At 36.1% G+C, this 26596-nt stretch overlaps 1 protein-coding gene across 6 annotated transcripts in view; it reads left to right on the top strand.

Moving 5' to 3' along the window:
- USP34 (ubiquitin specific peptidase 34) overlaps positions 1-26596 on the top strand; it is a 246281-nt gene that overhangs the window by 180143 nt on the left and 39542 nt on the right. For all 6 annotated transcript variants that reach the window (XM_024133566.3, XM_024133567.3, XM_028496944.2 and 3 more), the window contains 16 exons: positions 5314-5497; positions 5939-6099; positions 10119-10184; positions 11544-11690; positions 11780-11836; positions 11933-12010; positions 12383-12477; positions 15551-15723; positions 18368-18521; positions 19614-19692; positions 22933-22986; positions 23098-23193; positions 25290-25354; positions 25448-25523; positions 25615-25662; positions 26093-26158. In XM_024133566.3, coding sequence (XP_023989334.1) covers positions 5314-5497; positions 5939-6099; positions 10119-10184; positions 11544-11690; positions 11780-11836; positions 11933-12010; positions 12383-12477; positions 15551-15723; positions 18368-18521; positions 19614-19692; positions 22933-22986; positions 23098-23193; positions 25290-25354; positions 25448-25523; positions 25615-25662; positions 26093-26158 — 1599 coding nt within the window. The remainder of the gene's footprint in view (positions 1-5313; positions 5498-5938; positions 6100-10118; positions 10185-11543; positions 11691-11779; positions 11837-11932; positions 12011-12382; positions 12478-15550; positions 15724-18367; positions 18522-19613; positions 19693-22932; positions 22987-23097; positions 23194-25289; positions 25355-25447; positions 25524-25614; positions 25663-26092; positions 26159-26596) is intronic.

Below are 26596 nucleotides of genomic sequence, written 5' to 3'. Positions count from 1 at the left end.
GTGGGCCTCCCTCTGTTGTGGCCTCTCCCGTTGCGGAGCACAGGCTCTGGACGCGCAGGCTCAGCAGCCATGGCTCACGGGCCCAGCCGCCCCGCGGCATGTGGGATCCTCCTAGACCGGGGCGCGAACCCGGTTCCCCTGCATCGGCAGGCGGACGCGCAACAACTGCGCCACCAGGGAAGCCCGAATTTGTAGAATTTTTGTATGAAGGAAATTGGCATATGTACTTGGATTTATTTCTGGACTTTCTTTTTCACTCTACAGATCTGTTCATTCACCAATATCATATCCTGACTAAGTAGATTCACAGTTTTTAGTTAATATCTTGTAGAGATGGTCTATCTTCATTATTGCTCCTTTTCAGAATTGTCCCGGTTGTTTATTTTTCCACATGAACTTTAGAATCAGTGTGTCTCATTCTTTCAAAAATTAAAATTCTGATACTTTTAAAATTGGTGTGATGTTAAATTTGTGGATTGATCCAGAAAAATAGAAATTATATTAAATTGCCTATACAAGAACAGGATTTGTCTTCTTATTTATAGAAGACCAGTGTTGTGTTTTCCAATTTAATGTTGTCATTTAGAATTTGAATTTTAGGAATTTTTAAATCAGGTTATTCCTAGGGGTTTTCTTTGTTAGGTATCATAAATGCACTCTTTTCTTCTATTTTGTTTTCTGATGAGCTGTTTATGTGGAGTAAGGATTTTTGTGTGTGAATTTGTTGCAGGCCACCTTAAGTTCACTTACTGTTTGTAGAATTTTTTTCTCAGTTATCTTTGTGTTTATCTTCAGTATTGTCTTTGATTTTTCATTTGTTTTTAGTTTATTGTCTTCAAGTAATTTTTTTACTCCTTCATTTTTAAGTCTTAACTCTTCTTTCGCCTAATTTTGTCTAGAACCTCCAGAACAGTGTTAAATAATACTTACTTTTATTGTTTATTGTTTACTACTAGTTGTTTATTGAGAAGGTTTTAATGTTTGTGTAGTCAAAATTTTCCCATTGTGTTTTTGGTGAGATCAGAAACCTTTAGAAGCTTTTTTGCAGGAGAGGTATGTAGTCTGAATTAACATTTTCAAAGCTTTACTCATGTTCTAGGGGGAGATGTAGACTACAGGTAGAGAACTAGGAGGGCAAGTGTGAGGGTTAGGGGTCCAGTTAAGAAGTTTTGCAGAGGGATGATGATGAAAAGTGGTTGTACTTAGGATATTTATTGAAGATAAGAGTTCACAAGACTTAAATTTTGAGAAGATTGTGAGGTGGGAGAGAGAGAAACTAATCAAGAATGACTTCTCAATTTTAAGCCTGAGAAACTAAGTGAATGATAATGCCATTTACTAAGAAAGGGAAAATTTAGGATAGATAAGATTAGGGGGGATGCGGTATCAAAATCAGTAGTTCTGTTCTGGACATATTAAATTTGAAATGTCAATTCGGTATCCAAGTGCAGGTGCTTAAGGCAGTTGGTATTGTTGTATTATTAAGAAGTCATCCTTATCGCCAAGATACTAAAAATACCTGTTCTACTGTAATGATTTTACTTTATTATTTATTAATATTTAAACATTTGATCTAAATTTATCAAGGAGTAACTGTTTTCTGTAAAGAGACTTACAGTAAATATTTTAGGCTTGCCAGGCCACATATGGTTTCCCTCACCACCACCATCACCACCGCTACTGTTGCTGCTGCTTCCTCTCCTTCCTCTCCTCTCCCGCCTCCCTGCTTCCTCTTTCCTCTTCTTCCTCCCTTCTACTCCCTCCTCCCTTCTTCTAATTCCCCTTTAAGAGTATAAACCCTACTCTTATTTCTACTACCTTGTATAGTACCTAACAAATATATGTTGAACAAATGGGTGATTAAGACTCAGTCCTGGTTCTTAAGAACTGACAATCTAATGGTTCATTTGTTCAGCAGGTAATTATTGAGAAGTCTGCCTTATGCAAAATTCGTATGTACCTTCACAAATAATATCATGACTGCTCATGATATTTGTAATTCATGGTAAAAAAATAAAAAGGGATATGATCAGAGGTATGGAAGATCAGATAGTATTGATGGGATTAGGAAAGGCTTTGAAGAAGATAAAGCTTTTGTAACCAGGATAAAGTCCTTAAGTAGAAAAGTAAAGGAAACATTTAAGTCACAGAAAAGAGTATGAATGAAAAATCAGTCCTAGGAAAACACTGAGTATGTGCAGGATATTGAATGATTAGTTCAATTTGGCTTGAGCTTGAGGAAATATAGTGGAGGTAATTTGGGGAAACTAGGTGGCTGGCCATCTGTTGTGGTCACAGGTTATTTTTATATGTACAATAAAATAAAAGCATTACTTTTATAATTTAAAAGGGGAGCCTTTCAAGTTTTTGATCAAATAATGTCAGAAATATGCTTTAACAGAATAAATCTGGTAATAGATTGAGAGGCAGCATACTTTTTCAAACTTTTTTTGAAGTGGTCTTCAAACATTTATTGCTCACATATTCTTTAAAGAATTTTGGAAAACCTAGGTGTCCTGTCACAGATTTTTTAATTTTAAGAAGTTTCTAGATTTTTTTCCAGTTTAAGTATTTTTTTAAGTTGAAGTTGATGTACAGTATATAAGTTACAGGTGAACATTATAGTGATTCACAATTTTTAAAAGTTATACTCCATTTAGAAAAGAAGAGAAAAGGAAAAGAAAACATTAAAATTTATTTGTTTTGGTTGAGAACAATGAGTCCAAAAAGATGTTTAAAATATAGCACTTACAGAAAAAAATAAATACATAAAAGTTATACTCCATTTATAGTCATTATAAAATATTGGCTACATTCCCTGCATTGTACTGTTTATCCTAGCTTTAAGTATTTTTAAAGGATATTATTTCCAGAGTATTGTTGAAATTGATAAAAATAGTTATTTCCTATGACTACATGATGTTGTCTTAAATTTCTTCCATATTTAATTATCATTACATGTATTTGGACATGGGCAATCAAAGCAATGTAAATAGACTTTGAATTTTGCCAAGTAATATGAAACATTAAAATGAAATTTTATTGAAAATTATGCATTAACAAGGGTATGTGGCTTTTAAAATTAATTCATATAGTTGTAGATGGATATCCCTTCTTAAGCTAGAATGACCATGTATTCATTCTCTTCCTACTTTATATTTCTATAGATAGAAGTTGTGAGAAACCTTGTTTCACATTGTTTTACAGTGAGAAACCACAGTGAGAAAAGGTGTTTACATACTGTTTACAGTAGGAATGTTCTGTTTTAACTCTTTGAATTTCTTCTGAATTACATGTCAGAGATCACACTCTATCATCAGAAATTATTTTTAATATTCTCTCAGGTATCAGTTTGAGGTTCTTCTTTCTGTGAAGTATACTAAAATGGCTGTACCATTATTTATCAAATGGATATGTTAATATATATGTTACTCTTTCACTTAAGGACACCTGCTTTCCTGGTAAACTCAGAGTGAGGAAAATAAAAATATTGTTCATTTCAGCATGCTTTTACCAATCCTAATGTTTCAATAAAATATTTTTATCACAGGCTTTAAATATATTTTGTCAAAACTTTGGAGCTATGTTTATTCAGCTCATTCAGTTTCTAGATCTAAACTGATTAGCAAAGATAGTTCATTGTTAAACTAGTTATTTGCTAATTCTATTTCTGTTTGAGTGAGTGACTTTATTTTCCAGTTCATGTAAATATGTTACTCTGTGTCTCCAAGACAGTCATCTCACCTCTGAATTATAGAGTAGACAAGACATAATCTTACTGTCAGTCTGTCAACTATATAAAATAAGCCTCTGTCCACCTTCAGTATTTCTTAGGCAAATGTACCTTTCTTTGCCAAGTCAGGAACTATGCACTGTACTTTCTTTGACAGCAGTGAGATGGAGGAGGTGAGGTCATTAATGGGAAAATATTCTGAATTGTCCTTCATTTGGTACCTGTGTCAGAGGTTCCCTAGACCACTCCCAGATTCAGTGATTCACTAGAAGGACTCAAAGGACTCCGCGTATAATTGTATTCATGACAAAGCTTTATTACAGCAAAATAATAGAAAATGAAATCAGCAAAAGAAAAAGCATGGGGCCAAGGGTGGTGGAAATGAGGTATGCCCTTCTGAGAGTCCCCTCCCAGTGGAGTTGCGTAGGACGTGCTTAATTCCCCCAGCAATGAGTGTGATAACATGTGTGAGGTGTTGTCTACCAGGGATGCTCTCTTCAGCCTAGGAGTCCAGGGGTTTTATCAGGGGGTGGGTCATGTAGGCACATAGTACCTGCATAACTGACCACAGTCAATGAAATTCCAGAGTCCCAGATAGAAAGCAGGTATTCTGCATAAACGAAATACAAATTGTTACAGTGAGCCACTTTTATCACTTACGGAAAGTTTTATAACAGAGGAGGGAACTGTTGACCATTCAGGTGGTCAGGTGGTCAGGTGACAGCCAGGAGCCAACGCTACAATGCAGCCTTTCTAAGGATAGCAGAGTCTCGGTCTTAACAATATTACCTCTTTTCTATACAGTACCCCAGGAGATTCTATACCCCAGAAAAATGTACTGTTGTAGTACTTGCGATTGAGATGGGTGAGGGAGATAACTTTCTTTGGAATAATAGCAAAGGACCAATTAAAGAACAAGTGGGAAAGGTGGCCCTTTCTCAGGCAGATTAAATTTATGGAAAAGTATATCTAGAATGGTAAAGCCTTGCATCTCAGTTTGAACTTCACTGGTATTGAAGTTAAGAACTTGGTGTTTTAAATCCTTAATATAGCACCTGCCAAATCTGACTCCAGGCGAGATGCTTAACCTTTTTTGTTTGTTTGTTTTGTTTTGAGGCCTTTGAATAGTATCTGGCACTTCTAAGTGCTCATTATGGGTAAGTTGCTGCTTTGGCTGCTACTGCTATTTTAGTTATTAGAGTGAAGTAAGGAGAAACTTAAGTAAATGCAGAGGCATTCAAGGTAGGGGGTAATGAGTCCTGAGCTAACACGTTTGGTCACTGAATGGAGTGGAAAATAATAGCATTGTAGGTGGGACTCTAAGAATGAGCTATAAGGTATCAAGAGGGAGAGAAGAGTGAAGGTGAAGCTCCTCCCCCCATTCCATTTTCCCTAAGAGAAATGAACATTGGGAATACTTTCAGATGATGGTATATGATTCTCCTTTAAGTTTTTAAACAGTCTTTTACTAAATTGTAGATTGTCGTACAGTCCATTTTACTCTATGTAACTTATTTTATTTGGAATATAGTTAATTTCCAAGTTTAGATAATATACTTGGTCTTTCTTTTTTTTTCCAGGAATTTTTAAGAGATATCTTCAATCTCCTGTTTTTGTTGCCTAGTCTAAAAGATAGACAACAGCCAAAGTGCAAATCACATTCTTCGAGAGCTGCTGCTTATGATTTGTTAGTGGAGATGGTAAAGGGATCTGTTGAAAACTACAGATTAATACATAACTGGGTTATGGCACAACACATGCAGTGTGAGCATTCTTTTCCTTTAACCTTTCTAAATTTTGTTTGTAGAAATGAGATTTTGGAGGGCATGATTTAAAGAAAGAATTCACCATACATTTTAACATTATAAACTGTTGTTGCTAGGACATACTGAAGTTAAAAAGTAAACATTAGTTTTTGGGAAAAAAACAGTTGCGATGGACTTTTTAGAGATATGTGAAATACTTTGGCATTTTTGGGTTAAATAATTTAGTGCCAAATAAAGACAAGTTTTGGCAGTCCTTTGAATATTTAGGAATAAGTTAGTTTTACTATGTGTTCTTACCAATTTTAAAAATTAGCATATGTTTTATGTATATGAACTAAATAAGTAATAGATGTAGTGGCTGTTAATGAAAGCAGAATATATTATGTTTAAATAATAGTTTGTTTGGGGGGGCATCCTTTCCTCCCTCTTTTTTCAGCAGCTCATGCACCTTATAAATGGGACTACTGGCCTCATGAAGATGTCCGTGCTGAGTGTAGATTTGTTGGCCTGACTAACCTTGGAGCTACTTGTTACTTGGCTTCTACTATTCAGCAACTTTACATGATACCTGAGGCAAGACAGGCTGTCTTCACTGCTAAGGTACAGTTTTCCTTACTTTAAAAATTAAAACTATAGGGACTTCCCTAGTGGTGCAGTGGTTAAGAATCCGCCTGCCAGTGCAGGGGACACGGGTTCGATCCCTGGTCCAGGAAGATCCCACATGCCGCGGAGCAACTAAGCCTGTGCACCGCAACTTCCGAGCGTGCGCTCTGGAGACCATGAGCCACAACTACTGAAGCCCAAGTGCTCTAGGGCCTGCGTGCCGCAACTACTGAGCCCGCGTGCTGCAGCTACTAAAGCCTGCATGCCTAAAGCCCGTGCTCCTCAGCAAGAGAAGCCACTGCACCGAGAAGCCTGTGCACTGCAACGAAGAGTAGTCCCCACTTGGTGCAACTAGAGAAAGCACGTGTGCAGCAGTGAAGACCCAACACAGCCAAAAAAAAAAGAAAAAAAATTAAAACTATAAAACAAAATTTTAAAACTTCGTTGATAAATCTTGATTCAATTTAGTAAAATATTGTTTGAGAAAATAATTTGAGTTAAAATTGACAAACTTTGGGCTTCCTTGGTGGCGCAGTGGTTAAGAATCCACCTGCCATTGCAGGGGACACGGGTTTGAGCCCTGGTCCGGGAAGGTCCACATGCCGTAGAGCGACTAAGCCCTTGCCCCACAAATACTGAGCCTGCGCTCTAGAGCCCGTGTGCCACAACTACTGAAGTTCACACGCCTAGAGCCCATGCTCCGCCACAAGAGAAGTCACCGCAATTAGAAGCCCGCGGACCAAAACAAAGAGTAACTCCCACTCACTGCAACTAGAGAAAGCCCACGCACAGCAGCAAAGACCCAATGCAGCCAAAAATAAATAAAATTAAATTAAAAAATTTTTGACAAAATTTGATATTACTAGCTAACTTATGTTTATTTTTACATTTCAATTACTTCAAACACTGTATGTAGTATAATTTCTTTATTTATCAAAGGAAAACACAGTTGTAGAATATACACACTCAGTGTATCAAATGAACACGATATTTTCAGTAAAAATAAATACAAATTTTAATTATATAGAAAATAAACAGGGGCTTCCCTGGTGGCGCAGTGGTTGCGCGTCCGCCTGCCGATGCAGGGGAACTGGGTTCGCGCCCCGGTCTGGGAGGATCCCACGTGCCGCGGAGCGGCTGGGCCCATGAGCCATGGCCGGTGGGCCTGTGTGTCCGGAGCCTGTGCTCCGCAACGGGAGAGGCCGCAACAGAGGGAGGCCCGCATACCACAAAAAAAAAAAAAAAAACAAAGAGTAACTCCCACTCACTGCAACTAGAGAAAGCCCACGCACAGCAGCAAAGACCCAATGCAGCCAAAAATAAATAAAATTAAATTAAAAAATTTTTGACAAAATTTGATATTACTAGCTAACTTATGTTTGTTTTTACATTTCAATTGATTACTTCAAACACTGTAGTATAATTTCTTTATTTATCAAAGGAAAACACAGTTGTAGAATATACACACTCAGTGTATCAAATGAACACGATATTTTCAGTAAAAATAAATACAAATTTTAATTATATAGAAAATAAACAGGGGCTTCCCTGGTGGCGCAGTGGTTGCGCGTCCGCCTGCCGATGCAGGGGAACTGGGTTCGCGCCCCGGTCTGGGAGGATCCCACGTGCCGCGGAGCGGCTGGGCCCATGAGCCATGGCCGGTGGGCCTGTGTGTCCGGAGCCTGTGCTCCGCAACGGGAGAGGCCGCAACAGAGGGAGGCCCGCATACCACAAAAAAAAAAAAAAAAAAAAAAAAAAGAAAGTAAGCAAAGCCTAAAACAAAGTAGGAAATTAGTACCAGAATCACTGAACTTACTTTTCCTAAAGTAAATTTGGTTGTGGCCTAGTATATTTGAGTAGGCTCTGCTTATGTTATTTTTGTTAACTTGTGCATTGTAGTTTTCATTTTTTGTTTACCATGGGCTAGTTTTTAGTTTGCCTTCTGCACTGCTTTTTTTTTTTTTTTTTTTTTTTTTTGGGGGGTGGGGGGCAGTACGCAGGCCTCTCACTGTTGTGGCCTCTCCCGTTGCGGAGCACAGGCTCCGGACGCGCAGGCTCACTCAGCAGCCATGGCTCACGGGCCCAGCCACTCCACGGCATGCGGGATCTTCCTGGACCGGGCACAAACCCGTGTCCCCTGCATCGGCAGGCGGACTCTCAACCACTGCGCCACCAGGGAAGCCCTGCACTGCTTTTACAATTTTTTGGCAGCCTTTTTTTTAAAAAAAAATAAATAAATTTATTGTATTTATTTATTTTTGGCTGCATTACGTCTTCGTTGCTGCGTGTGGGCTTTCTCTAGTTGCAGTGAGCCGGGGCTACTCTTCGTTGCGGTACATGGGCTTCTCATTGCTGTGGCTTCTCTTGTTGCAGAGCACAGGCTGTCGGCGCACTGGCTTCAGTAGTTGTGGCTTGTGGGCTCTAGAGCCACAGGCTCAGTAGTTGTGGCACACAGGCTTAGCTGCTCGGCGGCATATGGGATCTTCCCAGACCAGGACTCGAACCCGTGTCCCCTGCATTGGCAGGCGGATTCTTAACCACTGTGCCACCAGGGAAGCCCTGGCCGACTTTCTTTATGCTTGCACTTGGGTTTTTATTTTCTTCCATCATGTCATCTGGATGTCTTTGCATTTTTTCCCCCTTACAAAGTATTGCAATTCTTTATTTATCTTCAGTGAATCCTTACTATGTTTAAGTTAAGCTTCAGGGTCTCTAAAGCATACTCAGTATACTCGAGTGGGTTTGTTTTTTGGCTTTAGTTAAATTGATGTTTTTATGTTGATCATCTAACTGACTATTAGAAATAGTTGAATAATTGATTTCATTTAGCATGTGGAAATTTTTGTGACTAAATTTCGTTGCCCCATCTGTATAATTTTATAGAACCACTTATCAAAGAAGCATGTATTCAGTGATTTTCTTTTTTAGATGGTGACTTGACCACAATTTGTAGTTTCTCTTCCTTATATTTAATGATCATCTTTTAGCCATTAGCACTGTCAGGAATTAGTGTGTAGCAACAGAAAAAACAATCAGATGTGCTAACTGTGAATGAGTCTCAGAAATGGTATTTTTGGTTAAAAACTAAATTTAGACTTGTCTCTACATAAGGAATTCTTACAGAATAGAATTATTTTCTTTTCTGATTTTTCACAGAGAGATTAAAGAAAACTACATGTATTTTACTTGTGGTAGAATATACACAATGTAAAATTTATGCTATTAACCATGTATAAGTGTACAGTTCTGCAGTATTAAAGTATACTCAGATTGCAACCATTACCACCATCAATCTCCAGAATTTTTTCACCTCCCCCAGGTGAAACTGTACCCATTAGATACTTTACTCCCCATTCTCCCCTCACCCATACCCCTTGCAGCCATTATTCTACTTTCTGTCTCTATGAATTTGACTACTCTAGGTACCTCATATAAGTGGAATCATACAATATTAGCCCCTTTGTGACTGGTTTATTTCACTTAGCATAATGTCTTCAAGATTCATCTACTTCTTCAAAATTTGAATCTCAATTAATGTCCTTGAATATTTAGAGGACTTTCAAAGATCTTGGCCAGTAGTACCCTGCAATGTTAAGGATCTGCTGCTCTAGAAAAAAATAAAGATATAACTATATGAGGGTGAGATGTCATTTGTTAATATAATATATTCTTTAATGTGTGGATTTATTTGTGGAAAAGGTGTTTTCTGTTCTTGCAAAATCGCCAACTTGTAAATGCTTCTGTTCAGCATTGAACCAAAAAGTGCTGATCTGGAAAGCAGTTTTAAGATCTCTTTATTCAGTTTCCTTACATAATAGTGATGGCCATATTTGTGTAATGAACAAAATACTCCAATTTTTAAAATGCTAAAATTGTTAACGAAAAAATACTGTGCTTTTCCTACATATGGCTAAAAGAATGAAAAGTGTTAAGCACATTATAATACTTTCTTTTGTAGAATGTCTAATTTACCATCATCAGTACGTCTTAATGGAAAGTTTTTTCTTAATTTACAGTATTCCGAAGATATGAAGCACAAGACCACTCTCCTGGAGCTTCAAAAAATGTTTACATATTTAATGGTATGTTTGAGAATTGGGTATGGAAAACTAATTAGATATACCTGTTGACCAAAGGTGAAAATGTTAATTGGAGTTCATTCGTATTGGCCTGTCCTGACCATATACTCTTATTTTTCAAATTGACTTTGTCAGTTGCTGATGTTCTTTGTCATAGTGAATTTTAACTGTCATATTTCAGTCATCTACATTTTGTTAATTTATCCTATGAAGAATTTCTTGTATCTCATCCATTTTTCATCTGAAGGTCACACCTTCCCCCTTAGTTTTAGGGTTTTCCAACTGATTTTTCTTTGTCCTTAATTTCCACCCCCAAAACTATAAAAGTAATTAATCTTCTAAAAATAGCAAATCTTAATATATTACTCCCCTAGTTAAAACTCTTCAGTGGTTCTTTATTATGAAAAGAATAGTATTCAGGTTCAGTCAGGATGGCACACATCCCTTGTGATTCTTCCCCTTCCCTTCAACCTCCTTTCTTATCCCTCCCCACATCCAGCCTCACCCTGTAGTAACTGTAAGCCTTTTGAAGCCCATCACCCTTTTGCTTCATCGCTTGGGCAGTTATTTATGCTGCTCCTACTGCCTGTGGCACTCTTCCAATAGTACTCTTCTCCATTTTCTTCCATTTATCATCCTTCAGGAATCAACTTGGTTTTCTTGAGAAAGTCTGTCCTCTAAGAGACCAGAAATTCCACAGAGTATCTCCATGTCACCATAATTCTGTTGTACCAGCACTTGTATGGAAAGTTACTTGTCTCACCTATTAGAATTTGGAGGACAAACATCTTACCATATTTATTCCCATGTATTTCAGCTTGTGAGAATTAATATATGAGATTTTTAACAAAATTAAAAGATTTTTGTTAGTTATCCCTTGATTCTACTTATAATCTCCTTTTAACAGAATTGGAACATGCTATTTGAACTGGCAAAGCACTTTTACTGCTATTTTAAACTACTAATAAACCAAGGTTCAGTTGATAGGAGAACTTATGCACCCTGCAAAGGCTTTATATTTTATGCTTCACAATACAAACTTCCATCCTTTGAATCCCAAATTTCTTCCTAGAAATTCCTAGACTTAAAAAATAAAAATTTCTTAACTTACCGTCATTTAAGCATCTTCTCCACCAAGACTATTAAACTGAAAAGGCAATGAGAATCAAACAGAAATGAAATAGAAGAGAGCATTTTCATACTTGCTTTGTAGAATTACTACCTGTTTCTTTGTTGTTCATTCAATAACCTTGTGATAATTTTTATTTTTATTTGAGATCTAGATTTATTTGATTGTTTTATAATCCTCCTCCTCACCTCCCCCCCCGCCCCACTGCCCCGCGCCTGCCTTTTCTTTCACAGGAGAGTGAATGCAAAGCATATAATCCTAGACCCTTTTGTAAAACATACACCATGGATAAGCAGCCTCTGAACACTGGGGAGCAGAAAGATATGACAGAGTTTTTTACTGATCTGATTACTAAAATTGAAGAAATGTCTCCAGAACTGGTTAGTACCAGAATACTCAAGTTTCTTTGAAATTTTTACAGATTTGCTCAATTTTAAATTACTGACTTTTCGTTTGTATTTTTTTAAAGAAAAATACTGTCAAAAGTTTGTTTGGAGGTGTAATTACAAATAATGTTGTATCCTTGGTAAGTATTCTCCCTGTTCTTTGCTTTTTGGAAATCTTAATGTATAATTTTAGCTTATTATGATAATTTACCAATTTTTGGCTATTGATTGACTAGGATTGTGAACATGTTAGTCAAACTGCTGAAGAGTTTTACACCGTGAGGTGCCAGGTGGCTGATATGAAGAACATTTATGTGAGTAATGTATATATTTAAAAAATTTTTTTCTGCTTTTAACTATTTGTGTATAGCAGGCTTATGTTTGTTACCTTGAGAGAAAATTAACTTTCACGTTTTCACCTATTTTCTTCTTGTGATGCTACTCAAATAAGAATTAAAGGTAGATCACAAAGCTGATTTTTCCCAATCAAAATTTAAATACTTGAGTTTTTAAAAAATGTAGTAAGATCCAGAGCACCTTGTCAATATTTTTACTAAATTTAAGCGTTCGCTTTTTAAAAAAATGTTTTCCTCTGTGCATTCTGCCCAAATTGTAATTAATGCTTTTTGTATTTTTGCATGCTGTAAACAATAATGTGAAACTCTTGAGTGTGGTTTTATACACAGGAATCTCTTGATGAAGTTACTATTAAAGATACTTTAGAAGGTGACAACATGTATACTTGTTCTCATTGCGGGAAGAAAGTACGAGCTGAAAAAAGGTATGCTTTTTGAAATGTAATTTTCGTCATTTTGATAAATCATCAAATGGAAGTAAAACACAAACTTAGGATAAATCAGTGTTAAACTTTTATGAAAATTATGTGATTAAGGTTATGGTCAGCTGCTTGGAACGCATTCTTATGCAGCAATTTTTCATTCAATTATGCAAGTAAACTTTCAAGCACTCTTAAATCTTTTCAGATTTTTTTTTTCCTTTTTATTAATCAGATACTTACCAAGGTCTATATGATTGCTTAGCTCTCTGCCATGCACTCAGTGGGGCATGATAAAGAGTCTACTCATGGGCTTCCCTGGTGGCGCAGTGGTTGAGAGTCTGCCTGCCAATGCAGGGGACTTTTTGGGTTTGTTTCCCGGTCCGGGAAGATCCCACATGCCACGGAGCGGCTGGACCCATGAGCCATGGCCGCTGAACCTGTGCGTCCGGAGCCTGTGCTCCGCAACGGGAGAGACCACAACAGTGAGAGGGGCCCGCGTACCGCAAAGAAAAAGAAATCTACTCCTGAACTGAAGACCTCTGAGTCTCTAAAGTGAGAGATTTTTTTTCTTAAGAGCCAGCCATAAGATGGTTGGTTTAGGACAGAGTAGTTGGTTGGGTAAAGATGTTTCAGTCCTACCGATGAACATTGAAATTAGATTGAAAGAGCATCTTATGTAGTTCGTTACTAGGAACAAAGGCAGAGAAGTAGTAATAACCTTGTAAGTACAAGAAGTCTGGGATTCGGCCAGCCTGCCTCAAGTAGAGGATCTGCATTTACTAGTAATAGAAAATAAGATCGGTAATATACAGTGACATCAAATGATTAACATCTAGATTTGAGGATTATCTGCGTAGGTGATTGATTGAAGCCATCAGAACATCTGTCTGAGAAAGAACTTAACCGTTGGCAAAGAACTCAGACCTAAGCCATCCTAAAAGTACAGAAGAAAAAGTGACAGAATCAAAGCCAGGAAAGAAAAAGAATCAGGACAGGATGGTAACCCAGAAAATGGGGAAGAGAATTTCAAGAAGTTATTCATTCAATTGACATAGTCCACAGAGTTGAGGAAAAAATAACAGCTGAGTAAAATCATTGGATTTTTCAAAAAGGTGGTTTAGTGATGTGTTTTTGCCAAGTTGTAGCAATAGAAGCAGGGTCATCAGAGTACATGGCATGAAGTATAGATCATTCATTTTAGCAGTTTGACAATAAGAAACAGAAAGGAATGTGGAATCTAGAAAGAGCTTTGGGATCAAACAGGAGTTTTCTACATGAAATAGATCTGAGCATGTTTGAAGGCAGAGAATGAAAAGCCTTCTCTTAAAATTGCTTAATAGAAGATTTTTCCAGATAAATATACATTTGAAAAGAATGATACTCTTTTTCTCAGTCTCCAGAAGTCACACTGGTTGCAAGAGAGAAAAGTTGTAGATGGACATACTCAAAAGAAAGCAAAGCTGTGCAGGCAGTTACAGGTAGAAGACAAACTCATCTGACTAGAATTAGGTTAGGCTAAAAGTTAAGGACTTAAACAGACTTAAAAGTTTGTTACTGTGGAGTAATACAGTGAGGAGTCAGAAAAGATCATTGAGAGGCTATGTTCTTTGGAGAATCTTTTTAGTTGGAATAAATAAACTTATTGAATAAATTTGTCATTCTTGATAACCTTTTACTTACTTTATTTTGGCTAATATGATTCTACTGTTTTTTTGAAATACTGTCACATCTCTCCCAGGCAAAGTATTATTCAGTCCTTTAGCACTCTTATCATACTTTTAGATGTCTATAATAACATAGTAAGTGTTCAACAGAAATGGGCCAAGGATCATACTCTGTTCTGTCTTTGAACTCTGGTTTTCTCAGTGTATTCATTCTTTCCTGAATAATTTTATCTACCACCATAACATTAATCTCTGCTGACATGCTAATGATTCCCAAATCATTTTACCTAATTCAGACAGCTGTGCTTTGCTCTCCCAACTGCCTTACCTGGTATGTCTGGTTAGATTCAGGTCGTCTCTTCAGATCTGTTTATATCTTAATGCATGGTTTCACTGCCCTCCACAAGTCCTTTAGTGATTCTTAGCTGTCAGGATAAAGTTCATACTCTAACATTACACACAAGGCCCTTCATATCTTGACTTCTTTATATTATACTTCGTAACCCCATCATTTACCAGTCTCCCAAATAAACAATAATGATGAATTTTTAGACTTCTTATTCCATCTGCTTGTGACATCCTTCCCCTGCCTTCCTCGACTCCCTAAATTTTCTATTTAAAAGAGAAACTAAGCTCTTGGTTTAAACAAATTTTGTTTTAAATCCTGAAGAATTATTCCCTGAAATTAATATTTTTCATAAATCCAGGCTTTTAAGTGTATTTTGTTTAAACTGAAAAAAAGTTTTTTTAAACCTGAACTAGCAGTAAGTCATACCATAAGATTTAGGTAACCAGTTAACTTGCTCTGCTGCTGCTGGTGCTCCTGCTGTTATTGTTGTGGCTGTAATATGAGGCAACACTCGTTGAACGCCGTTTGCCAGGCAGCATTCTAAAAGTAGTAGGGAGTAGGCACTTTAACTTCCATTTACAAATCAGGAATTAAGCTCTGAGAGGTTAAGTAACTTTTTTAGGGTCACATATCTAGTAAATGATACAGTCAGGCTTTGCAATTCTGTACAAAAATAAATGCTTATTTAAGGTGGAAAAGAAAACTCTGAACCAAAAACCTCCTTGCCTTTGAAATATGATGTGACTCCTTTTTATGCTTCCGTAGCACCTTTCATAGCTTCATCATGGCATATACCATAGTCCCCTGTAGGTTTTTCATTTGTTTTCCTATCTAGACACAGGAAAGTCCTTTCAGAATGGAAAAAGTCATGTAAGAGGGGGATAGATAGATAGATAGAAAGATAGATAGATAGATTGATAGATTTAATAAGGGCTTGATTTAGAGTACTATTTATTATTTACTCTGAATTGAATATTGAAATAAGTGTAGTGTAAATGTAATTGATAATAGCTAGAGTACTTCTGAAAGATAATTTTTAACAAATTTTGTTTTTGTCTTTCAGAGCATGTTTTAAGAAATTGCCTCGGATTCTGAGTTTCAATACTATGAGGTATACATTTAATATGGTCACAATGATGAAAGAGAAAGTGAACACACACTTTTCCTTCCCATTACGTTTGGATATGACACCCTATACAGAAGATTTTCTTATGGGAAAGAGTGACAGGAAAGAAGGTAATGGAAAATCTTTCTCTTGCCTATGTTTATTGTAAGTCTTCATGACAAGATAGTCATATTTATAAAGTTGTAATCAACTACACATTTAACAGAATCAAATTGAATCTTATTAAGGAGAATGTTTTTAAAGACAATATGGCATATTCAGTCAGTTGGCCCATAAACGTTTTGTATCTATTAGGAGTGTGTTCTAGGCACCTTTCCAAGTGAATGAGATAAACATGGTTCCTGCCCTTGAAGAACTTAAGTCTATTGGGCATGGCATATATTAAACAAGGAATTATAAACATGAAGTGTTGTCAAATAGTGAGTGTAATACAGATTGAGGAGAATCAGGGAGGGCTTTCAGGAGAAGGTGACATTTAAGCAGAGCCTGAGTAAGAGCTAGAGTAAGAGGAGTGGAGAAACTCTAGTGGGGGGCAGGGGGCTGATTAGGGGGTTGATGAGATAGGCAAAATGGTGGCAGCCAGATCAGTTTTTTTGTAAGCCATGTTAATAATTTTGATCTTTATTTCAATGTGAAACCATTGGAAAATTTTAAGCAGGGAACTGAGATAATCAGGTGAGATCTTGGAAAAGATTATTCTGACTATAACAGTAGAAATGGATCAGAGGATGATAAAAGGAGTGTGGGGAGGCTGTTATGGTAAACCACAGTAATTGTAGCACAGATGAGAAAGCATACCAACCAGTAGGGTTGGAGAGAAGCGCATGGCGATAGAGTTAGTAGAACTTGATGATTGAATGAATAAATGAATCGAACAAAGTTTTTGAACATCTATCCACTATTTAACTTGCTATTATAGTAATAGGAATATGTGACAACAAAGAACAAGGTCTCTGCCCCTATGAATCTTACAGTTTAGTCAGTCTACTACTAGAGGAAGGAGGAGAAGTCAAGAAAGGTTTCTGGCTTGATCCGTTAGGTGAATAGTGAGATCAGTATTTCAGGATCTCAAGAAGGGAGTGTGGTCAGAAGTATTGCATACTAAAGAAAAGGAACAGTTCCAGTAAGACCATGAGGAAAAATTATCTAACATGTTGAAGATCTCTGGTTATCAGACCAATTTAATTTGGGTGTTTCAGTAGGAAGGTGGATTGCAGCGAATTTAAAATGGCACTTGGTTCGTAAGTAGTTACCTCCAAATTGCTATTATTGTGTCCATCAGACCAGTGATTTTCAAACATCTGTGTGTATGCCCCAAGGGCCATGATGAGGAAGGGAAATAGGTGAGAGGAGAGTAGAAAGCAGAATAGGGCCAGCTCTTACCTTTTCCATTCTTCTTTAGCGAAGAGAAGTTTCATTTTACATAAGAGTCCTGGCAATGTTTTGTTTGTATAGAAAGTTATGCTGATTTAAATTTTTAAGATTTGAAGAGCCACCATATTATAAGATTTAGGAAAGAGAACCATATTTTAATCTTTATACTGCATTGCCTGGCAGTTAATGAGCATCCAGTAAATGTTTTATTCTCACTAAATGGGAGCTGAGAGGTATAAACAATGAGTGTGGGCTACTCTTTCAAGAGAAGAACATATCTTTGTTTGAAGAGAGAGGACGGTGACTGTGGCTGTGAGGTGATACAGGGTTAAGGGAGGGAACTTTAAAGTTAGAATTTGAGTATGTTTAGAAGTTGCAGGAAATGAAGCAGAAGAGGTAAGTTTGGAAATAGAGACAAAGTTAAGAAGTTGGCATTGTATATATACATCCTACTTTTTAGAACATTTTCAAACCATTTGTAAAATTATAGCAAGACTGCGTAGTAACTGCTTCACTGTATTTTTCATAATGTCTCCATGTGTGGAAATAGCAAAAATTTATGCCAAGATAAAGGAATTTATGAGGCCACAAGTGATGCATTCAGAGTCAGATCCTAGTACATCCAAACTCCTCAGTCACTGCTCTGATACTCTCAGCCATTTCCTCCTCTTCACCTAATTGTTGCTTCAATTTTCAGGTTAGACTGTGCACTCAGGTTAACCAAATCTGCTCTCACTTATTTGCTTCTGATTATACCTTTCCTTTTGTGATGATGGAAATACAGATCGTAAATCATACATCTTCTGGAGTTTTTTTTTTAATATCTCTTGTAATAACTTTTCAAATTGAAATCTCTGTGGGTGGGAAGTATATGTTTTGTTTATTTTGTTTCTGTCTACATAAAGCTCCTAATACACAGTGTTTTCTATTAACTGGTAAAACAGTTGGAAGCATGCTGCCAGTACAATGCTCCATTTTCCTTAGCATGAGACTAACAGGCATAAATATGTTAATACTTTTCAGATCTTGCGTTTGCCTGCTCCTAATAAAGATGATACAAAATGCTTCATTCAGGTTTATCTATTTCAAAAGGAAGAGCCAGATTAAGCAAAAAGAACATTTTACATTTACATATTACATGGAGATTGTCCCTAGTTATGCACTGACACATGGTTATTTTTCCAGTGAGTTGTATAAATGTTCCTTAAAATTGTAGGCTGTGAATGGTGAATGAGTAGCATATAGGATTGTTTTGTACCTATTTGAATATATAAAGTATCTATGCCTATTCTGTGCATAAAGTATAGTATATAAAGTGATTCTAAGATGTCACTGTGTGCAGTTTTCAAAATTATTGCCGTTTTATGTAAATCATTCCAGGTTTTAAGGAAGTCAGTGATCATTCAAAAGACACAGAGAGCTATGAGTATGACTTGATAGGAGTGACTGTTCACACAGGAACAGCAGATGGTGGACACTATTACAGCTTCATTAGAGATATAGTCAATCCACATGCTTATAAAAACAATAAATGGTGAGTTTTAAATATTTTATTCTTGGGATTAAAAAAATCTTTTTCTTCTGTTTTTAAAGTATAAGCTTATGATAGTTTTCTTCTTGAGATACGTTTTCAGATTTTAGTTTACTAAAAACTTTATAGTTGGGAAAGGGGGCACATAAAGTGTTTAAATGAAAGCTTTCAAAAGACAATATGAATCTATCCGTAAACTTTATACATCTCCAGACTCTTGAGAATTTGTTAAATTCTCACCTAAGAAAAATGAACACACTCAAAGTTTTGCACACAACTTCAGATTCACAGACAATATTGCACCTTCCAAATCTTACCTACCTGTGTTCACTTATTCAAGAACTGTTTACTGAATGCCTTCTATAGGGTGACCACAAAGTCCTTATGTATTCCAGTTAGAAATTACCTGCATACTCCATTTTCTTCACCTTACCTTTCCCTTCTGACACACATTCTTTTTATCATCTTTCATCAAGTTAATGGCTGGAAGTCATTCAGTCAGTCCTTAATAGCTGATTTTTGGTCCTTGGATGTTGTTGAGTAAAGTCTCATGTATAGAGACTATTGATGTGGTAGACATTGTTCTAAATATTGGGGATATTGCTTTGAACAAAGTGTACATTGGTAAATTGATCTGCACTTAACCTAACAGTTTCGTTCAAATATTTCTCACTCTTTAAACCATCATATGCATGGTATCTTTACTTTTTTTTGTCCATTTGAATATAAATTTTTGAAATGGCATCTTTATCATTTTAAGTTTTCCAAGCTCTTAATGTTTTCTGTCCGATAGCTCTACATGTTAGAAAGTTATGCAAACTTTTTATTCCTTGCTTTTATGAACTCTTTTGTTACTCCAAGGTTATAAATAGAATTATCAGATTTTAAGGTGGTTATGACTATGTTGTGAAATTATCTTCCCAATTTCTAGTGGATGAGAATTGTCGAAACAAGAGGTTGGTTAAAATTTACCACATATTAGTAAGTTTGATCAATATTTGTAATATATTAGAATGTACTCTAAATATTTTAAAAAGAGGCACAGTACAGGTGTATTACATATATACTTGATCAATACTATATGCTCTGCTTTAGGTATCTTTTTAATGATGCTGAGGTAAAACCTTTTGATTCTGCTCAACTTGCCTCTGAATGTTTTGGTGGAGAGATGACGGTAAGTTTTATTCAAAAGTTATAAATGGTTCATGACTTTCCAAGTGCTTTGCAGTATCATAAAATCCAATAGCAGAGTCATGTAACTTTCTTTTAATTCCTATAATTAAATCTAAAATATATTTGTTTTTTGTTTAGTATAGTTTAGTATGTTTGGAGCATATACCAGACACTGGAAAATATTTTTTTTTGAAAATATATTTTAAATTACTATTTCTTCAACTGATTAAGAGGGTCTGATTAAGAAAGGTTAAGACTTACAATTGAAAAATAATAGTATAGGAATTGAATTACATTTCCACAAGACATCATGATTAAATAAGTTGTTTACTTAAATGCTTTGGGATTAGAACAGAAAGAAATTACTCTTTATTGACTTACTATGAGAAATCTTTGACAAGGAAGTTGGCTTAAGCTAAACTTTAAAGATTGTTCCTTTAGTGCTTTCTATAACAGTAGCAACAAACTGGTTATTACTAGTGACAGGATAGAAAAAGATTATCTGTTTTGTAATTATCAGTTAAGATATAAGAAAAGACAATTAGGTTGGAGTAGTGTTATAATAATTTCACTTCTTCATATGCAGTTTACCCTAGTACCAATTTTCTGAAAACTTTAAAAATAGCCTGTTGATTCTCACAAGTCAAGTATTAAAAAGTAATTTCTATTTCAAAAAGAAGCTCAGATAAAGTTATATTTCCCTTTAATAGCCATGTTTATTGTGAAATAACTGGTCACATTCTGGATTTTAATGAAAAATATTTCTTAACTGCTCTTTGATGCTCTTACATACTATTCTGAATAGAAAAGGAAAATTAGACAAATTCCTAACACTTGGAAAATGAGTAGAAGAAGGAAGGAAATAATGAGTTACCATTGAAGCCATAACTAAACCTATTGCATCTCTAGATGTTATTCCTAGAACATTTCCTCAAAAAAAAAGAAGGAAAAGATAAACAAGTAAACAGTGCAAAACTCTTCTTTTAAAAGGTAGTTTTTCAGATTGCATGCCCATTTTATTAAGTTTTATATATTTGAAGAGAAATTAAGGAAACAATCCCATTCACCATTGCAACAAAAAGAATAAAAATCTCTAGGAATAAACCTACCTAAGGAGGTAAAAGACCTGTACTCAGAAAACTGTAAGACACTGATGAAAGAAATCAAAGATGACACAAACGGAGAGATATACCATGTTCTTGGATTGGAAGAATCAATATTGTGAAAATGACTATACTACCCAAAGCAATCTACAGATTCAGTGCAATCCCTATCAAACTACCAATGGCATTCTTCACAGAATTAGAATAAAAAATCTTACAATTCGTATGGAAACACAAAAGACCCCGAATAGCCAAAGCAATCTTGAGAAAGAAATACGGAGCTGGAGGAATCAGGCTCCCCAACTTCAAACTATACCAAAAGGTACAGTAATCAAGACAGTATGGTACTGGCACAAAAACAAATATAGATCAGTGGTACAGGATAGAATGCCCAGAGGTAAACCCAGGGACATATGGGCACCTAATTTACGACAAAGGAGGCAGGAACATACAATGGAGAAAAGACAGCCTCTTCAATAAGTGGTGCTGGGAAAACTGGACAGCTACACGTAAAAGAATGAAATTAGAACATTACCTAACACCATACACAAAAATAAACTCCAAATGCATTAAACACTTAAATGTAAGACCAGACACTATAAAACTTTTAGAGGAAAATGTAGGAAAAATACTCCTTGACATAAACCACAGCAAGATCTTTTTTGACCCACGTCCTAGAGTAACAGAAATAAAAACAAAAATAAACACGTAGGACTTAATTAAACTTAAAAGCTTTTGTACACCAAAGGAAACCATAAACAAGACAAAAAGACAACCCTCAGAATGGGAGAAAATATTTGCAAATGAAACAACAGACAAAGGATTAATCTCCAAAATATACAAACAACTCATGGAGTTCAATATCAAAAAAACAAACAATCCAGTTAGAAAATGGGTGGAAGGCCTAAATAGACATTTCACCAAGGAAGACATAGAGACAGCCAAGAGGCACATGAAAAGATGCTCAACATCACTAATTATTAGAGAAATGCAAATCACAACTACAATGAGGTATCACCTCACGCCGGTCAGAATGGCCATTATCAAAAAAGCTAGAAGCAGTAAATGCTGGAAAGGGTGTGGTGAAAAGGGAACCCTCCTACACTGCTGGTGGGAATGTAAATTGATACAGCCACGTTAGAAAACAGTATGGAGATTTCTTAAAAAACTAAAAATAGAACTGCCATATGACCCAGCAATCCCACTACTGGGCATATACCCTGAGAAAACCAAAATTCAAAAAGAGACATGCACCACAGTGTTCATTGCAGTACTATTTACAATAGCCAGGACATGGAACCAACCTAAATGTCCATTGACAGATGAATGGATAAAGAAGATGTGGCACATATATACAATGGAATATTACTCAGTCATGAAAAGAAACGAAATTCAGTTATTTGTAGTGAGGTGGATGGACCTAGAGTCTGTCATACAGAATGAAGTAAGTCAGAAAGAGAAAAACAAAATACCATATGCTAACGCACATATATGGAATCTAAAATTAAAAAAAAAATGATACTGATGAACCTAGTTGCAGGGCAGGAACAAAGGGGTAGGCATAGAGAACGGACTTGATGACATGGGGTGGGAGGGCGAAGCTGGGGCGAAGTGAGAGTAGCATCAACATATATACACTACCGAATGTAAAATAATTGGCTGGTGGGAAGCAGCAGCATAGCACAGGGAGATCGGCTTGGTGCTTTGCGATGACCTGGAGGGGTAGGATAGGGAGGATGGGAGAGAGGCTCAAGAGGGAGGGGATATGGGGACGTGTGTATGCATATGGCTGATTCACTTTGTTGTGCAACAGAAACTAACACGGTATTGTGAAGCAATTATATTCCAATAAAGATCTATTTTTAAAAAAAGGTAGTTTTTCAGATTGCAAGTCCATTTTATTAAGCTTTATATTATTGATGGTAAAGTACCTTAAAAATGTTTTGAATCTTTTTTTTAAAGTACATACTCCTAGTCAAAAACTTCTATCAAAGATTTTTCTGAATGTAATGCTATTTGAGAACTATTTACAAAGTTGCTATAAAGTATAAAATAGCTATTTATGAAATATTTTATATATAAATATAGCTGAGCGTACCCATTTCTTAAAGAAGGAAAACTTTCATTTTTTTAAACAGACCAAGACCTATGATTCTGTTACAGATAAATTTATGGATTTCTCCTTTGAAAAGGTAACCATTTCTTTCGTGTATAATTGTACATTGTTTTCCGACTTCCATGTTATCTACTTTTATAGTTATACTATGTCAAAATGAAAATATACTTTTTTTTCCCTCTTAAAGACACACAGTGCTTATATGCTGTTTTATAAACGCATGGAACCAGAGGAAGAAAATGGCAAAGAATACAAATTTGATGTTTCTTCTGAATTACTAGAGGTATAAGTTAATTTAACTTTAGCAACAATTTAAAAGCATGTTAAGTATTTATGCAAGTATTAGTTCTAGAATATAAAAGCAGGCTATATAAACAACATCATTAATATCTGTAATCCGAGGTAGGCCTTAACCCTGTTTACAAATAGTCTCGGTAATACTGACATACAACAGGTGAATGTAAAGTGAAAGAGATTAAAGGGAGTGGAAAACAATTATTAGTAACATTGAAGAAAAATAAGAAAGGTAAAAATGGTTGATGGAATAAGCGCAAGCTCACAATTAACTTGTATGGTGGGTGATATTCTTGGATTGGGTGATAGGACTGTGAATGTTCCTTTTCTTACGCTTCATATTATACACAAGCGTATTTTAAATGCATTTAAAATATGTATTATATATATTTTAATATGTGTCTCATTTGTAGTAATGAGCTCTCTTCGTTTCGTAATATAGTTAAGTGATAATGTTAGGGGTTTATAAAAAGTGTGCACACTCAATGTATGTTGTATCATTGTTGTAAACTGACTTGGCCAAAAGTACAAAAAATAAATCTCCAGAAAGGTATACCTAATACAAGTGTACTCGTCCATGTAGACAATTAAACTTTTACTCTCTGACTGATTGATATTTGCACTATTGTGGTCAAGTCTTAAAACTGAGTGGATTTTGTTCCCCAAACATTTTTTTTTTTTTTTTTTGCGGTACACGGGCCTCTCACTGTTGTGGCCTCTCCCATCGCGGAGCACAGGCTCCGGACACGCAGGCTCAGCGGCCATGGCTCATGGGCCCAGCCGCTCCGCGGCATGTGGGATCTTCCCAGACCGGGGCACGAACCCGTGTCCCCTGCATCGGCAGGCGGACTCTCAACCTCTGCGCCACCAGGGAAGCCCCCCAAACACTTTTAATGGTATCTTGCCTACCTGTAATTTACTGATAAAGAGCCAAGAATATTATCTTCTTCCAGACCCTCTAAATTAGGTTTACCAGCAGAATTAGATACTTCACTAGATGTCAAGCTATTAAACTCACCAGTTTATACAAAGATTTATTTCAACTGCTATCACAATAGCAAAATAAAATAGATTTTAATCATCATTATGTGCAAGACTTTGTGTCCCCAGGGTATTCAGACAAATGTACACCATGTTCTAGATGAGGACCCAACAGTATTTAAAGATAGCCACCCACATGTGAAATACAATGAAATTTTACATAAAACCTTAATGATGTACAGTTGGCATTTGAACAATACAGGCTTGAACTGCGAGGGTCCACTTAACACATGGTATTGTTTCTTTTTTTTTTTTTCAATGAATACAGGATCTATAAGTAAACATGAATTTCTTTTTCACATTGTTTTCTTTTTTAAAAAAATTTTATTTATTTTTGGCCCCGTTGGGTCTTCGTTGCTGCACGCAGGCTTTCTCTAGTTGCAGCGAGCGTGGGCTACTCTTCATTGCGGTGTGCAGGCTTATTGTGGTGGCTCCTCGTTGCGGAACACAGGCTCTAGGCGCGTAGGCTTCAGTAGTTGTGGCTCGCAGGCTCTAGAGCACAGGCTCAGTAGTTGCAGCACATGGGCTTAGTTGCTCTGTGGCATGTGGGATCTTCCCAGACCAGGGCATGAACCTTTGTCCCCTGCATTGGCAGGCAGATTCTTAACCACTGTGCCGCCAGGGAAGTCCCTTATTTTTCCAGTTTTTAAACATAAACCTGTCTCTCATAAACTGTTCTTACCAAAATATCAGCCTACCATAGTTTTCATGTATGTTATCAACGTTAACATTTTATTCATTATGTATTTGCTCTTCAGACATATGGGATTTCAGAGTTCTTACTTTCAAACTTTTAATAAATAAATTTAAAAAAAAGAAACAACGTGATCGCTTGAGGTAACCGGATAAGTAATGATAAATTGGATCAGGTTTAGTAACTACTCCCATATTCCATTTACCTGGAAAAAAGTCAACATGAATTTTAAGTGAATGTATATTTTTTGTTTCTTCTAGAGCAAGTCTTATTTTGTCTAATAAAAATATTGGTAAAATGTTATGAAGCAAATGCTTTCTGATGTCTAATGTTAACATTTTTTTCTTCAGTGGATTTGGCATGATAACATGCAGTTTCTTCAAGACAAAAACATTTTTGAACATACATATTTTGGGTAAGCTTGGCAGATTTAATAAGATTTTTTTGTTACACATTTTTTAAAAATCTTATTTTGTAAGAATTTTAACCTATTGTTTTCAAATTCTAGGTTTATGTGGCAGTTGTGTAGTTGTATTCCCAGTACATTACCAGATCCTAAAGCTGTGTCCTTAATGACAGCAAAGGTAATATATATATAGACTTAGGTGATTTCTTCAAAATTGGTGACTTTAAAATAATTAAATCTTTTTTGCTTAATTTTATCTTTTCTTGCAGTTAAGCACTTCCTTTGTCCTAGAGACATTTATTCATTCAAAAGAAAAGGTATGTGTTTTATTTCATAAACTTTTGTGCCATTCATGTCATTTATCAGATATCTTTTTTTTTTTAATTTAATTTTAATTTTTGGCTGTGTTGGGTCTTCATTACTGCATGGGCTTTCTCTAGTCGCAATGAGCGGGGGCTACTCTTCATTGCGGTGCGCAGCCTTCTCATTGTGGTGGCTTCTCTTGTTGCAGAGCAAGGGCTCTAGGGTGTGCGAGCTCAGTAGTTGCAGCATGCAGGCTTAGTAGTTGTGGCGCATGGGTTTAGTTGCGAGCGCACGGGCTTAGTTGCTCCGCAGCATGTGGGATCGTCCCGGACCAGGGCCTGAACCCGTGTCCCCTGCATTGACAGGCAGATTCTTAACCACTGCACCACCAGGGAAACCCCAGATATCTCCTAATACCTTCAGTAACTTCTTTTTCTTTTTTAGCCCACAATGCTTCAGTGGATTGAACTGTTGACCAAACAATTTAATAATAGTCAAGCAGCTTGTGAGGTGAGGTGAATAATTCCACAAACTGCATAGCTTAAGATTCACTTTCTTATTTTGTTTTCTTTTATTCTTAACTTAGATGCTATAACAAAATTGTTTTATCTATTATAAATCATAGGGAGCCATTGTAAGTTGTTCCTAAAATTACTTGATTGCCAAGAGAAATTTATAATTCATGTATCAAATTCATTACATTGATTAAATAATTGATTTTTAAGTTACTTAAAAATCCTTGGGTTCCCCCCCACCATGTATTGGAAGGAAAAGGTATAGAAAATTCAGAACGGTACCAGATATTTCTTAACTACTTTTGCATGCTACCTGAAAATACTGAAAAATGCATATCTCCCTTCCCCCTCTGAGAAAAAATGCATATATCCCACTAGATCAGTTTATGTCCTATTTTATCTTTTCCCAAATTACATTATAAGAGAAACATAC

The sequence above is a fragment of the Physeter macrocephalus genome, chromosome 12 (genome assembly GCF_002837175.3).
Source record: "Physeter macrocephalus isolate SW-GA chromosome 12, ASM283717v5, whole genome shotgun sequence".
NCBI lineage: Eukaryota > Metazoa > Chordata > Mammalia > Artiodactyla > Physeteridae > Physeter > Physeter macrocephalus.
This window is presented reverse-complemented; position numbering and strand designations above follow the sequence as displayed.